Source organism: Rhinolophus hipposideros (assembly GCF_964194185.1).
Source record: "Rhinolophus hipposideros genome assembly, chromosome: 15".
In the NCBI taxonomy this organism is placed as follows: Eukaryota; Metazoa; Chordata; class Mammalia; order Chiroptera; family Rhinolophidae; genus Rhinolophus; species Rhinolophus hipposideros.
Genome location: NC_138061.1, coordinates 36325565 through 36341261, shown reverse-complemented (window position 1 = coordinate 36341261; position 15697 = coordinate 36325565). Strand labels below are relative to the sequence as shown.

Genomic DNA, 15697 nt, shown 5'->3' with positions numbered 1-15697 from the left:
AGTCTCTACTGCAAAATTATGGACACAGTTTGTGACAAACATTTAGTTAGAATGGAAAAAGCATAAAATTTGTGCGTGGAAGACATGACAAGAAGACATTTTTTTTTTTAATTAACAGCAACACGTTGTGTCAGAAAGCATTGAGCCTATATAAAGACTCCAGCAAGAGATCCCTTGAAATGAGTGACACAAAGCTATTTACTGCAAGTAAGGGAGGGTTACACAGATTTAGGAATAGTTTTGAATGGAAAAATACAAAAAAAAAAAAATACTGGAGATAAAGAAGCTGCTGCCACATTTCTGGCAGAGTCGAAGAATTCATTTTTGTTGTTGTTGTTGTTGTTTATTCTTTACTGTACTTTATTTTTTATTAGTTTCAGGTGTACAAAGCAATGTAATAGACATTTACGCCCCTCATAAAGTGATAACTCATCCCTCAAGCTATTACCCCTTTTACATCTTATATAGTTGTTACATTACCATCGACTATCTCCCCTGTGTTGTACTCCATATCCCGTGACTATATATACTTATATGTTTTGCTATAGTTGACATTCAATATTATTTTACTTCAGCTTCAAGTGTATAGCGCAGTGGTCAGACATCTGTACAGTCTATGATGTGATCCCTCTGTTGATTAGGGTTCCATACTATCTGAAGTTTTGGTCGTCTACTGGGAGGTATTATAACATATACCTCACAGATAAGTGTGGACTACTGTATTTCTAGTCAATTGATAAATTCAGAAAACTACATTTATCTTTACTGTGGCACTCACTCATAGGGAACAAAATTATATAGTTCACACAGATAAAGAAATGACAGTTACTGTCATGTTCTTAATATTAATTTAATTAGAACTATTTCTCATCTCTATAGTAAAACAATTGGAAATAAAGGTAAGTTTATATAGATAAACAGCCAGCAGAGAATTGGGTAACATAAATAAGAAAATGATAGCAATTAGGTGGTAGGACACCATCTCAAAACATGTTTGCTTCACGGGATCTAAAGCTTATCTCTGGCATTTGCAGGGAAAAGTTAATTTCTCTCTTGTATCTCTTTATAAAACAGATCTTGCCTTGCTTTTAAAGAGTCTCATTTTATGTATTGCCCTGAACTATGCAGATTATAAAGATGGGGTGTTGTTTGTGTCAATATGCCTCTGATTTAAAAAAAAAATTCTAAATGCCAAGATGAAGCTTTATGATTAGTCTTTTTAATATTATTTCTGGTATGTGGTAAAAGAGTGGTATGGCTATAAAATATCCTCCAAGGACCTTGAAATAACAGAATGCGGATTTCTCACTGAGAGACAAACTTTAAACTAAAATGATGCAGAACTACTCGTATGATCTGTAAATGCCTTTTAAGGGTCATAAACTAGGTTCTTAGGCTCTACCCACCCATAACCCCCCCATCAACTCTAACCTTCCCCATTAACCCAACAGAATATCAATCAGATTCCTTTTTGGTTAGTAACCTGATGTCAAAAAGAGTGAAATATTATAAACAAAGGTGACATTGAGAACTCTCCAACAAGGAGAGTCTTGAATACCAGATTATAATTATTGTAATCAGATCATTTTCAATCTTCATTTTCAGTATAGCCATGAGACTATCTTGGCCTGATGTAAGTGCTTACTTAATTATTTGAGTCCACTATCTTCTTAGATGAGGTAATTCTCCTTGCCTACAAGAAGTTGATAACTTGGTCATAAAGATGTAAGTAACTAGGTCCTTGTTAAAAGTTCTCAGTTATAAATTGGTCTTCTGACTTTATCTATATTTCTTATGCTCAGTTATTATAAACAGAAACAGTGTTTCTGATGTTTATGGTTCATGAACCACACTTAGGGGAACACTGCCATAAAAGAGCATCAGCACATTTTATAACTGGAAATGAAGTATAATTAGATTATTAGAACATCTTGTGTTTAGGGGGACATTACTAGCATGCATGAGAATTATTTCTTTTTCCAGCGCATGAAGTGCCATTTTGTAGGCCATCAGTGAAATCCTACAGGGTGACACTAATGGATATCATGCTCTGTCGTCTCAAGGTCTCATTCCACACACAGCTAGTTTTCATGAAAAAAACAATTGTTCTATACTATAAGATATAGATTTTGATATACAATTTTAATATTTTAAAGATGTAGATTTTAATAACCATAGTTAACTATCCAATCCATGCTCTATAGATGTTATTTTTAAATTTTTGCAATTCTCTTAAATCAATGGCTCTTAATCTTAATTCAATATCATAGTTCTACCTGAGGAACTCTTATAAATATGAGTGCTGGGATTCCACCTTGAGATATTTTTATTAAAAAATCGGGCCACTCATAGCAGAGTCACTTAGAGAAATTGTATTTAATAAAACAAAGCAGCTCTAATAAACAGCCAATCTGGAGAAAAAAATGACTTAAACATTTACAACATTTGTTGTACCTCTGAAAACTGTAATTCTTAATTCATGAAGATGGAGTTCTAGATGGAGCTGAGTCCTTTGCTTCTCTTTCCATCTCTTGCCATTTTCTTCATTCTTCAATTCTTATTCTCTTTCATCAGGCTTTGTATTTATTTCACTGCTTAAAAGTCTACAATTTCCCCTCACCTTCACCTGTGCTCCAGTAATTATTCCCTTTCTTTCTTCCTTCCTTCTTTCTGTACTTCTTTCTTTCCTTCCTTCCTTCCTTCCTTCCTTCCTTCCTTCCTTCCTTCCTTCCTTCCTTCCTTCCTTCCTTCCTTTCTTCTTTCCTTTTTTTTTTTTTTTACTACAATAATCTCTTCCTCTCTACTGATTCTTTCCCTTTAGCTTGTAAACATTCTTAAAGCTTTTCGCATCCTGACTTAAACACTCTTCCTGGATAAAGTGCCATGTTTCTAGTCCACTTTGATATTCCACTCTGATGTATTCAGGATCTTGGACTGATTGATAAATTTAGGGACTAGATTAGTTGTTGTTGATTAATTATTTTATTACATTAATATATACAGATATATAATCTGTCTTTTACTCATATTATACCACTCAAATCATATAAAATCATAAATCTAATTTGATCTATGTCTCATTGTCAAGTACAAAAGCATTTCCCAATCCCTAATTTATGTAAAACTGAACTTTACCCTTTTATGGAAAACTTCTCTGGTTTTCATCCTATCTCTGTGGTAGCTTTGTTGCTGTCTCCTTGTTGAATTGTCACTCTTTAAATATTAACATTTTCCAAAAGTCAATACATAATTTTCCTTTACTTTGTCTATTCCCAAATTTTAAATCATTACTTCTGTGTATACTCATGTCTCCCGATATTAAATGCCCCGTGATGACCTAAACACAAGCTGACATTACAGGTGTCTGTTGGGTATGGCAGTGTGGATTTTGAAAGGCACTTCAATCTGTATATATTCTAAGATAAATTAATCCATTCATTATCTTTTGTCTAATACAGAAACACAGATACAGACACATGCAGGAACTCAAACAAGCATATTCTGTTTTCCAGGAGGCCAGCATAATATAAAGGGCCCAATTAATCTTCGGTTCCACAGACTTGAGGAGAGCAACCTCAGATTTATGTTTCTTATTTTTCTCCACCACCTGCACACATCCACCTGATTGTCCAGTTTCTGAAACTACTATTTCAAAATGTATCTGTCGGTCATCATTTCCTTTCCCATGCCTATGTACTGCCATCAATTATTCTACTACAGGAGATGCTGATTATCGTATTTCTGCATATCCCCCACATTGCTGCTAATGATTATTCTGCAATATGAGTTATAACAAGTCACCATCCTTCGTGAAAACCTGCCAAAGGAAGTGTCCAATCTCCACACGTGTCCAGAATGTTTACGTAATCCATCTGTGTAGTCCATCTTTGCAATACTTCAGATATTTGTCTCATCTCCAGCTACATACCTCTATGTAACTAACTTTGAAATTATATAGAGGGTTTTCTTTTGTTTTGTTTTAGCACGGAATATCCTCCCCATAATATGACCTATTGACATCTTTCTCAGGTTTTCAGGTTTGATCCAAAGTACAATTTTTGTCTTCATTAACATACAGTTCAAGTGTTACTTTCTTAACTAAGCCATCATTTTCCTAGCAAGTCAAAATCAGTGTCTCTTTCCACCATACTCTCACATGGCAACTCTATCTCCTATGCATTTTACTGTGCCTTGCATTAAGGTTAGTGGACAAGCATGTCCACTAACCATATCTATCCACCTAACTGAAATATAAATCCATTTTGGACAGGAACTCATTGATCTCTATACCACCAGTGGTCAGCCCAACAATTTCCACACAGTAATGATTCAACAAATACTCATTGAACTTACTCCCTCAATTAATGCACTCTCAGCCAGTTTAGAAAAAGTCTCATTGCAGGAATGCCTTCTGTTTGGCTTAAGAGTTCTCTCTGACATACACAAAATGTTACCTTCCATAACCTTTTCTCAAAATGCTCTCTAACTTCACGGCTTCAACCAGGCTATACTTACACTGCTCCAGATAATGGAAAAACACTTTTCATTGAAAATATTTCTGATACATTTCTCTTGGTAATGCTATGTAGTGGGCCATTGAGTATTAGAGCTACAGATTACTTTGAAAATATTTCTTATTCATGCCCCATTTTATAAAGAAGTTGAGTTATTACTTTGATGAATATTTGGTTCAAATTCACAAAGTTGATAAGTGGCAGAGTTGATGTTGAATCCAACTTAAAAACAATAGAATTGAGTACCAGCTATCTAATTGTGTCCCCTTTGGTCACTTTGTACACTATGTGACTTACTCTTTTAAAGATTAGAAAACATGTTAATCTTTAAAATGGTGAAAATAGCAGTATCCGCCCTTACAAGTGTGTTGTGAGTATTAAAATGGTTATAAAAAATACTACCACATGTGTACTTACAAATAAGTCTTGTGTAAATGTTATCCAGCTATTATTATTGAACCAGTTTCATGAGTTATATAAAACATTTATGATTATAAATATTCTTTACTTTTTTTTCTGTGTATATTTCTATATGTTATGTATATCCTTTAGTACTCTGTAGAGGACACATAAATACTACATATAAATTACATATTAAAATCATTTTTAAATAATTTTCAGCATTATAAACAAAATTAGGATATGCCTATATAGTATTTTATTGCTTTTTGACTATTTTATATCAAATAATGATATCGTTCTCTGTGATAAGTGTTAGTGTGTTTGTGATAGCATGATTACATTTTGAGCGTTATATTAATATAAGTTCTTGGTGTGGCTTATTATTTCAGCAAATAACAAATCAAGAGCAGATAAGCAAACTTTACAAAAATGTAAACACATCATTACATATGTACTAAATTTTATTTCTGATATTTGAAACATTCATTTTACTGAAGACCAATTTATTAAATGAACTAATTTGCACTAGAATCAAAACATAGAAACAAAATAATGATTTTTAATTCATATAAGTTACTCATGTTGTAGACTTTAATTGAATTTGAAGTTTTATTACATCGTCCATATTTTGTCCAAAAGTATGATATTCCCCACCTACAAAAATAGCAACACTTTCATTTAATTGCCCAAGCTGGAAAACGGTTATTTCTGACACATTCCCATTTACTCTCACCTCCCAATCTGTCACCAAGTCTGCAAATTTTGCCTCATATACTTCCTGTATAAATCTACTCAATTATCTTCCCACTGCCACTATCCCAGTAAGCCTTCAGTTTGTACTGGGACCACTGCAGTGCTTTTACTTGGAGAAATGTAATGACCTTCTTTGGGCTTTATTTACATTTCCTTCTCTGTCTTCTCCATTTAGCAGCCCAAGATAATGTAAAATTTGAAAGCAAATCACTAATTCCAATTCTTGATTCCTTCAATAATTTTTCACGGATAGAAAAATAAAGTCACAAACCTATATGACCAATCTCCCGATTACTCTCCAATTTCATTATTTACCATTCACTTTCTCTCTGTAATGATCATTATAATGCTACCACTCTGACTAGATAACTCCTGCTCATATGCTTTTCATCATTTAGATCTCAATTCAAATGCCAGTTCCTCAAAGAAGCCTTACATGACTCCCTTGATAAATGATGCTCCCTTTATTATCCTAGAGCACAGGATGTTTCTTCATGGTGCATTTCAAATTTCGGATTATAATTTTTAACTATCTGTTTCTCTTATTAGATTGTGAGCTCTAATGGAGTAAAGACTTTGACTTTCCTCTCCTTAGTTTCTTCCTTTTTTCACTATTATTGTATACTCAACATTTTTTATAGCACCTGATACATAGTAGACCTTTAATAAATTTTTTGTTTAATAAACAAATAGATAAAATAACTAATGGATATAGGTTAAGGAAATGTTATATAATTTCTGTATGAATGTGGGGAAATTACCTATATATCAAGTTAATGTATTTTTAAAAATTAATCAACAAAACTGCAGATATAATGGAATCAGAACATAGAACATTAGAACATAGAACATTTATCCTTAGAACACAGAACATTCGACCTTGATTATCTGGAAGAATCTTTCCCATGAAAGTTCTTGAAAGGATAAATAATCTGACTAAAAAAATGTCATGGGAAATTAATTATAGATATTTTTAGACAGGCAAAGTTGAATAATTGACACATTTATTGGAAAATCATTTATTGTGTCAAATGTTAAAATTGCCAGGCACTGTGCCAAATCATAGAGATTAAAAGAACTACTAACATGTATTTCTGACCCTAAGTAACTACTGGTGCAATAGAGAAGAAAGACATATTATATTTTAGCTTTATCACACATGACAAATATGACTCATATCATCAAATTACACATTATGAGTTTTCAACATCTTTTAAAACTGTATCTCTTAAAACCATAAGAGTTATGTTGTATAGATTGAGCTTTCCCATTTGATAAACTTAGAGAAAATATTAATGATATCAATACAGTGATCACAAACATCAGCATTTTCATTCTGTATAGAAAATAAAATTATTTTCACATATGGATTATTTTTCAATCACCATTTCCCTTTTCTGATATATTTAGAAGAACAGTTGTCGAAGAAAATGTATTTGTAAATGTAATTAAATTAATTTATTTTATATTTGGTCAGCATATTTTTGGGTAATCACAGTGAAAGCTGTCCGTGGTCCAATTTCAATAATTAATGCCTCAGTGCTTGCATTTTTTGTGAAACCTTTAATTGTATGTTATTGTTTTTAAAATCATGAAAGTTGTGCATTCATAATGTTGACAATGTTCTTTTTAGATATTATATATCTAGGTATTGTTGGTTTACTAGATAATCGACTTGAAATTTGATATTACTCTAGAAGAGACACAAATGTGCAATAAATTTTATAAATTCTTTTCCTTCACTATATGTCACCAAACTTATTTAGTTTTTTCAGCTATTGTTTCAAAAAACAGATGTCTTTCTCTCTCAACACCTACTTGTAGTAAATTATGTCACAATGTCAAAGAATAGTCATCTGGACAAAAGAAAAATACTCGGTTATTGAAATGTTTCAAAGACAGGGTATAAAAAAAATCTAATTAAAGCAGTAGGTATTTCTTGGAAGCCTACTAAACTTGTTTACTCAGTTTGGCAAGGTAAATAAACAAACAGAAATGCTGTTGGGCAAGTCCTAATATGTTACAAACACACTTTATATATGTATTTTCTTGGACAAATTATTTAATGTGTATAGATTTTGATTTGCTTGGTGCTTTAACTAGATGCTCTGAAAAACAGAATGAATGAGATATAATCATAACCTTTAAAGGGTATGATATATTTTGTAAAGGGTAGTTGTTCTGCACAATGAAATAATCAGAAAATATCTTCACCATCATTGAATTGCTAAATTAGATAGAATATTCTAAAATATTATGAGAGTTTATCAAGAAGTGAGTGGGGGAGAATATCTGTTAGGGCTTGAATAGTTGGGAAGGCTTCATTGTTGATTAGCACTTCATGAGCCTCTGTGGCTACTTAGTACTCAGACAAGCAAGTGAAGAAGATATGATGGTATTGGATGGAATGACATGACCACAGGCATGTTAATTTCATGCAATACTAAGGATACCAATTTGATTGCCATTTGAGAGGGGAGGAACTGAATGGTTAAAAAAAAAAAGTTTATTCTCTTCTTTTACTAAGTCAAATACACATTCACTTATTCTTTCAGCTTCTTTGTCATTGCAGGCTTTTCCCTACTTTTGGATTTTTTTTGTTCCTTTTTATTCTTTTCAAATAGCACTTCTATTAAAGATGTTTCTTTCCTGTCTCCTTTTCTAGACCACAAGCTGTTTGACAGTAATTAGTCTTTCTATTCTTTCTGTACTCCACATTTTTCGGGTACCAGTGTCTGAATTATGTATCAGTTTATGTATCAATTAATTAAAGAAGAAATATCCTGCATAGCAGAGTCATTTAAATTTGGCATTGTATGAAATACATGATTTCTTGAAAATGTATTTAAGTCCAGATCCTTAAATTAACAGGTTAAAGCCTGTGATATGGGAATTGATGGAAGCCAACTTTGAGGAAATCTTGATTTGAGGTAATGAGGGTAGAAGTTTAGCATGAGAGAATTCAACACCATTAAAGCAATTAAGTTCCAGTTTCCACTCTCAAAGTCTGAATAATGAAATTTAATGAACCTTTACAAAAGGGATGGTGAAGTTGCCACAGAAAAGAAACAAGCCTTCCAAATTCTCAAGCAATATAAAGAAACAATTTAGAAAGTCTTGTTGTTAATGTTCTATATGGATTTTTATCAGAAAGTTGAATGCCTACATAAGAGATACATCTCCAGTAAAAATCCTTTTATGGCCCATAAAAAAAATAATGATTATGGTTAGCAGTGATAATAGGAGGAGTCCTGGATTATACACCTGAAAAATAAATTTGCCAATCACCTATGCTACTAAAATGGCTACCATCTTAGATTATCCTAGGATATGCTGAACAGATGAGGGGTAACTAGTAACCAAGTATGTTTTTTAGCTTCAAAGCATCACAGGTTAACATTAAAGCTCCAGAGAGCATAAATCTGGAGATGACTAAATGATGCATTTCTCAATATGCCTGACCAGCAGGAGCAGACTTGGGTTCAGCCTGAAAGCCAATCTGAAAAGACTCAATAGGCCTCTTGTAACACTAAGATTATTTAGCTTTAAGTAACAATACAGGACAGGCAACTAGATAACTTTTACGGCAGTAACATAGTGGAAGTCTTGTGCCCTGTAGACATGGCTTCTAAAGTCTTCTAAATCATCTGCACTCAGGGTGTATTATTTCCTTGTTACATATTTCTGAGGCACTTTCTTAAAAGTTTTGTTATAGCAATCTCTATCATATCTAGTGCATAAAAGTGAACTTACTAAAACACTGGTAATGATCAGAATATATTTCATCCAGTAAAGAGCTGGAATTTCCTCTACAAATACATTAATAATCATCCCTTTTCCTAAGTTGTCTGATATTTATTTAATATTTGAAGGATATTTCATTTCTTCATCTTCTTCCTTATACATTTGTGTAAGTGTTGATAGAGACGTTCAACTATGTATGTAAATTTTCCAAATATAAATTAAATTCTTCCTCTGGCAAATCTGTCTCCATAGTTATTACGTAGCTTGTGAGTTTTAGGTTGCTTTCCCAAATAATCTCTCCAGGAGATCAATATCTGCTTAACTTTCATTTTCATTTAACTGTATATGAGTCAGAAATCCTTTATTATATCATAGAGATGAGACCAAGAAATTAAATGTTTAGTACAAAACACTTTAATTAATATTGTCATGTTATTTGCTCAAATTTCCCAACAATTGTCTTGTATTGAGCCTCATTCTTAGGCAGACCCAATACAGACAAGAAGATCAGCATAAACATCAGATTGTTATTTTACCAGTCTAGACATAGAAAACACTAAAGCCACTCTTTTCCAGTAGTTTTAGCAGTCATCTTCACTATAGCAACTTAGGTAGCTGCCTATTCTAGAATCAAACAATGTCCAGGCCTGAATCTCACTCCCATCTGGGTAGGTAAATGTCAGCACCATCCAGATGTAGAGTGTAAAGGGGATGAATCACTCCCCAAAGGAAAATGAGGGACTCATTAAAAACAAGGATCCAGGATGCCCAGGAGGTAAAAAAGCCAAATGGTCAACACACATATTCATGATCAATTTTGTTTCTAATGAAAACATACTTATTAATATGAAAATACTATGTTCACACTTTTCTTTTGCAGTTTAGATATGGTGATTATTTCTGTAACAATTATGACTTTTATTTTACCCTGCTTCCTTTTTGAGATTCTAACTTGATATTTTTTGTTCAGTTTATGATCTGATATTCTTTGTGTCTGTCCTTTTATGTAAAGCCATACTTTGGCTTCTCTATGTAAATCAATATTTCCTTCAATCCCCTTTTAATTAGGAGGCAGAATTATCCTCTAAATTAGGAATGGGCTTCATATACCATCATCCCCTAGATCACTGATCACAGTCATTGAGTTGCTATTGAATTAAATCTTTACCATAGTTTAGTTTCAGATTTTTTCATGAGAGTTATTACCATTTTATGCATATTCAGAGTCAGAGTCTCAGCTCCCTTTTTTTTTAATTTTGAACCACCAATGATTATTAGGTTGGTGCAAAATACGGTTTTTGAAATTATTTTTAACATTTTAACCTTTCAATTACTTTTACACCAACCTAATACATCAAAACATTTTTGTTTGCATGTTGGGCTTCAATTATGCTGATTCATAATCCACCATTTTATTTTTAAGTACTAAAAGACTGAAAAAAATAGGGTAAAGTTATTTAAGTAACCTAAACAAAATTTGTTTTTGCCTTATTTGTTAAACTTCTACTTTCGTGATTCCCTGAAAATAAGACATAGCCAGACCATCAGCTGTAATTCGTCTTTTAAAGCAAAAATTAACATAAGACCCAGTCTTATTTTACTATAATATAACACCGGGTCTTATAATATAATGTAATGTAATGTAATGCAATGCAATGCAATGCAATGCAATGCAATGCAATGCAATCTCAATGTAATGTAATATAATATATTATGACTGGGTCTTGTATTAATTTTTTCTTCAAAAGACGCATTGGAGTTGATCGTCGGCTAGGTCTTATTTTCGGGAAAACACAGTTGCTAAAGGTTTCTGCAGCACTAGTTGTGGTCCCTGAATCTATTAACTTTTCTGGATGGCTCTGCAATATTAGGTGTGTTTCTATCACCTGTGCTTTACGGTTCCATTTGGTATTTACGGCACCTCCCAGATGGGTGCCTTCTTCGATTTAATTATAATCCAGTTTATTCTCCCTTCCAACCTCATTTATGAAAATGTTAAATAAGACCAGCCAAAATACCTACATCCCTGAAACAGGCACCTCAACACTTCTTAACTTGATACAGTGCCATTTATCATTAAATTCCTTAAGCCAATGTAAGTCCCTGAAAGAATGTTAATATTGAGTGCAATTTGCACTAAATTTTAATTAAGATTCCCTGAGACATTGAGTTAAGTAATTTACTATAATCAAAATTGATATTTCCTCTGCTATCCCCTTCTTCTAATTTTATCCACACACGAAAGAGAATAAATTTGTCTGGCATGAATAATAGTTCCCCATAAATATGCAACGTTCATTTTAACTGTTTTTGCAAATAGTTTCCTTCCCTTTTGCCTTTCTGATTATTTCTGTCATTCTCACAGAAATCCCAGAATCATTCCATGAAATGCCTTTCTTTCTGGCAACCGCATCTGTCCACCTGCAAATACCTGGTCTTAGACTTAGCTGAATGCCAGTTTCTCAAATTTCCTTTTTTTGCTCTAATTTTTTTTTCTTATCCCTGCTATTTCTATGCACATTATCACTCTAAAGTCAGTGGATAATAAAAATAGAAATAGCATATGCACAGCACATCCCCTTAAGCATGATGAGGTGTGTAAAGCACTCTGTTTACATTTCATCGGGACAGCAAATATGAACTTCTGAATGGGCCATTCATTAACACTGGTGTCTTGAAATTGAATTCAAGTTTCAAGGTAAATAGCACATTCTCATTTTATCTAGGGAGGTACACCAGAGTGTCCAGTAGTCACCCACAGGCGTGAACAATAAAGAATTACAACTTTATAGAAGTGAAATTCAGGGATGAGAAATACCTAAGAAAATATCAGTAAATAAGATAAAATTTCTACAGTTTATTTACTACAATCATGTGTTATTTTTGTTTGTTTGTTTTTGATTCAACGGAAAACTGTTAATTATGTTTCTCTTAAGGTGTAAACTGAGGCCACCTTTATTTTCCCCATCCATCACTTTTGATATGATGAAAACAGACAATTCTGTGAATGTTTGTTAGATGCATGTTACAACATTTCCCACTAGAATTCATTTCCCTATCTCAGTAAACATATATTTATCAGGAAGTCAAGGATCCCTATTTAATAAATTATTACTGCCTTAATTTTGCTATATGAAATTAATAATGGTCATTCTCTTTTCACACATAATGACTCAAATGTAGTCTTTAACTAATTAGATACCATTTGCTTCAAAATAATTATAAACGTGCAAATTAGCCTTATAGTTGCTTATGTAGTATTATTTCAGAGACTCTAAATTGAATTCCTTTCTTCAAAAACAGAAATTTCTTGGACTCAATATTCTAATTTTCTGATTAGATAGTCTGCAATTGAAGATGCATTTGTTTGATTTTGAAAAGTTAATATTCTAGGCCATATCAGTCCTTTATAAGTCAGTGTGAACAGGATTATAAGAATCTTTCCTAAAGCCAATGTAAATAAAAAGGAGATGAGAACAAGAGAATCTGAGAAACAGGGAGGAAAACATTAATCAGTGAAAAAATGAGAGCAAAAGGATGGATGGGAGTAATAAAGGCAAACTTCACCTATTTTATTTTTTTCAGGCCTCAGTCTGCAGTGATATGTGTTTATGTGTCAAGAACAGGAAGTAAGATAGAAAAAAAAATAAATTTCCTATAGGTATATTCAATTTACTTTAGGGCTTCTCCCACCACCCCATATTAAATTAAACATAGTCTTCAAGATCCAAAAACTTTTTTTTTTTTATCGTTCTCAGAAGAAAAAAAAAAATAATCCTTCCTGCTGTGATTGCTTCAGTATCATAACAGAACACAGTAGCTTCAATTCATGAAAACAATAGTATGTATGCCAGGAAAACTTCCCTTACTTATTTTTTGTCTTTGAAAGCAAGTTGCTTGTGTTGGGGAAAAACTGACACAATAGTCAAAAGTTGGGTCCCAGAGGATTTATGTTGTGATTTTCAATTTCAGCTCACTGCATTCGACGCAGACGAAGGGTCAAATGGGGAGATCTCATATGAAATCCTGATTGGAGATAAGGGAGACTTCATCATCAATAAAACGACAGGACTTGTCACCATTGCTCCGGGGGTGGAATTGATAGTCGGGCGGACCTATGCGCTCACTGTACAAGCAGCGGATAACGCTCCTCCTGCAGAGAGAAGGTAATTTATATTAGAACCAAAGCAGTCTTTTCATCGTTTCTATTTAACACCATAATTAAATTTAAGGAGCACAGCAAGCATTCTTTTATCCTATAAACATCTAAATTAGATCAGAAAATCAGAGAGACCGGATTCTCAGTAACTGCATATTCTAATTTCCTTAAATTGTGGTAAAATGACAGTAAAGACAAAATTAAACCACAAAATAATTAACTAACTATGATTTCACTGAAGGATGCAGGTCTCTGTTTTGGGGTGGGGTGGGGTGGAGGGAGATGGAAATATCAGAGGCATATATCTAATTTATAACTGAAAAGCAGGGTTGTTGATAGTCAGAGGTCACAGACATAGCAATAACATGTAATGTCTCAGGGTTTTGAAGCTACTTCTCAGTGTCTGAGTAATTATCCAAATCTATATCTATCTATCTATCTATCTATCTATCTATCTATCTATCTATCTATCTATCTATCTATTTACTTACCAACCTACCTACCTACCTATCTACACGCACATACATACACACAAACATGCTATGTACATATTCAAATGGAGAGAGAGAAGGTAAAAAGAAAAAGACTTCCACTATTACAACAGCATTTATCTAGTCCCCCAACTGAGATACCCCTTTTATTAATTTCAGGCTCATTTCCAGATTTTCAGTATGCATTTCAAGAAAATACATTCCTCCACCTCTCTGCCCCCCCACCCCCCCACACACACAAAATATCCTGGTGATATCTTTCTATATGAATACTGGATAATTCTCTCAAAACTTTTCACAGCTATATAACATTCCTTCATATGTATGTAATACTGTTTAAGAAATCCACTGCTGATGGCATTTTCAATTTCAGTCTCTTTTTACTGACAATGAAAAAATAAATAACATTGTAAGTGCATCATTTTCAATGTGTACGTTCCCAGAACTGAGACCAAAGGGTATATGCAGTTTTACATTTTAGAGATAACTGCCAAATTGCATTCTATGGGGCTTAAAAAAATTTAAAGTTCCAACTGCCAAGTTAGGAATGATTAATTCTGCACAGTCTCCCTAGTTGTGTGTCATAATACACATTTGGATATTTGCCAATCTGATAGGTAAAAAATAGCATCTATTTTTTATCCATTTGTTTAATCAGTGAGTGTGAGTGGAATTGTTTCAGAGCTAATTTTATTACTTTTTTCTATAAAATCTGTGTTCATCATCTTTACCCAGATTTCCATTGATATTTTAAGCCCAGTTTACAATTATTCTGTTTTCTACTAGTGATTTTGTGTATTTCTATTATACGTTTAAATGTTTGCTGCACTTGAGTATTACCCTAGTACAGTAGGAGATATTGACCCAGCAAAATTTTCGCCACACAACATATTGCCTAGGTCATCTTTTTCATACTAATTTGAGATGTGACATTCACTGTATCATACATTTTCTTATGTATTCGATTTTGATTCTATACTTTCTCTTGTATTCCATTAGTTCACTTATCTTTTCATGAGCTATCATCACACAATTTTAGTAGTTAAAGTTTTAAACTATGTTTTATGATATAGTAATGTAACTTACCTCAATGCTGTTTTTGTTTGTTTGTTTTCATTTTCTCCTAGAAATCTTTCCTGGTTACTCATTCTATTATTTATTTTTTATCTGACTCTCTATATAAGGTAGATCAGTGTTTTGTTTTCTAAACTACATTTTTATTAGGAAAACATCAAATTTATAAATTCATTAATAGGATTAAATTGTACAACTTTGATGTTGATGTCGTATCCAAGAATTTTCTGTCTCTATTTGTCCATGCTTTATTTTATATCTTTTAGCAGTTTTTTGTTGTTGTTTTTTCTTTATATGAGTCCTATTATTTTGTTGTTGTTGTTGTTGTTCTGTTTCTGTGTCTTTTGTTGTTATTGTAAATGGAGTTATTTTTCCTGATTCTTCTGTCTGGTTAATATTTATATATGAAAGCTATTGATCTCTTTATGTTAATTTTAACCTTTCTTATTTAATTATCTTTTGTTTTTGTAGTGCCCAATTTATTCTATATCATCCAAAAATGTATTTTATAAATAGTGATAATTTTATATTCTTTTTTTTCCATTTTTTATGCTTTTAAT

At 32.6% G+C, this 15697-nt stretch overlaps 1 protein-coding gene across 3 annotated transcripts in view; it reads left to right on the top strand.

Annotated features, from left to right (window-relative positions):
• The window catches only part of PCDH15 (protocadherin related 15), an 822425-nt gene that overhangs the window by 562600 nt on the left and 244128 nt on the right, over positions 1-15697 (top strand). For all 3 annotated transcript variants that reach the window (XR_013995038.1, XM_081075408.1, XM_081075407.1), the window contains exon 15: positions 13386-13579. Coding sequence is in view for 2 of the 3 variants with exons in the window: in XM_081075408.1 (XP_080931534.1) it covers positions 13386-13579 (194 nt within the window). In the remaining variant the exon portion in view is untranslated. The remainder of the gene's footprint in view (positions 1-13385; positions 13580-15697) is intronic.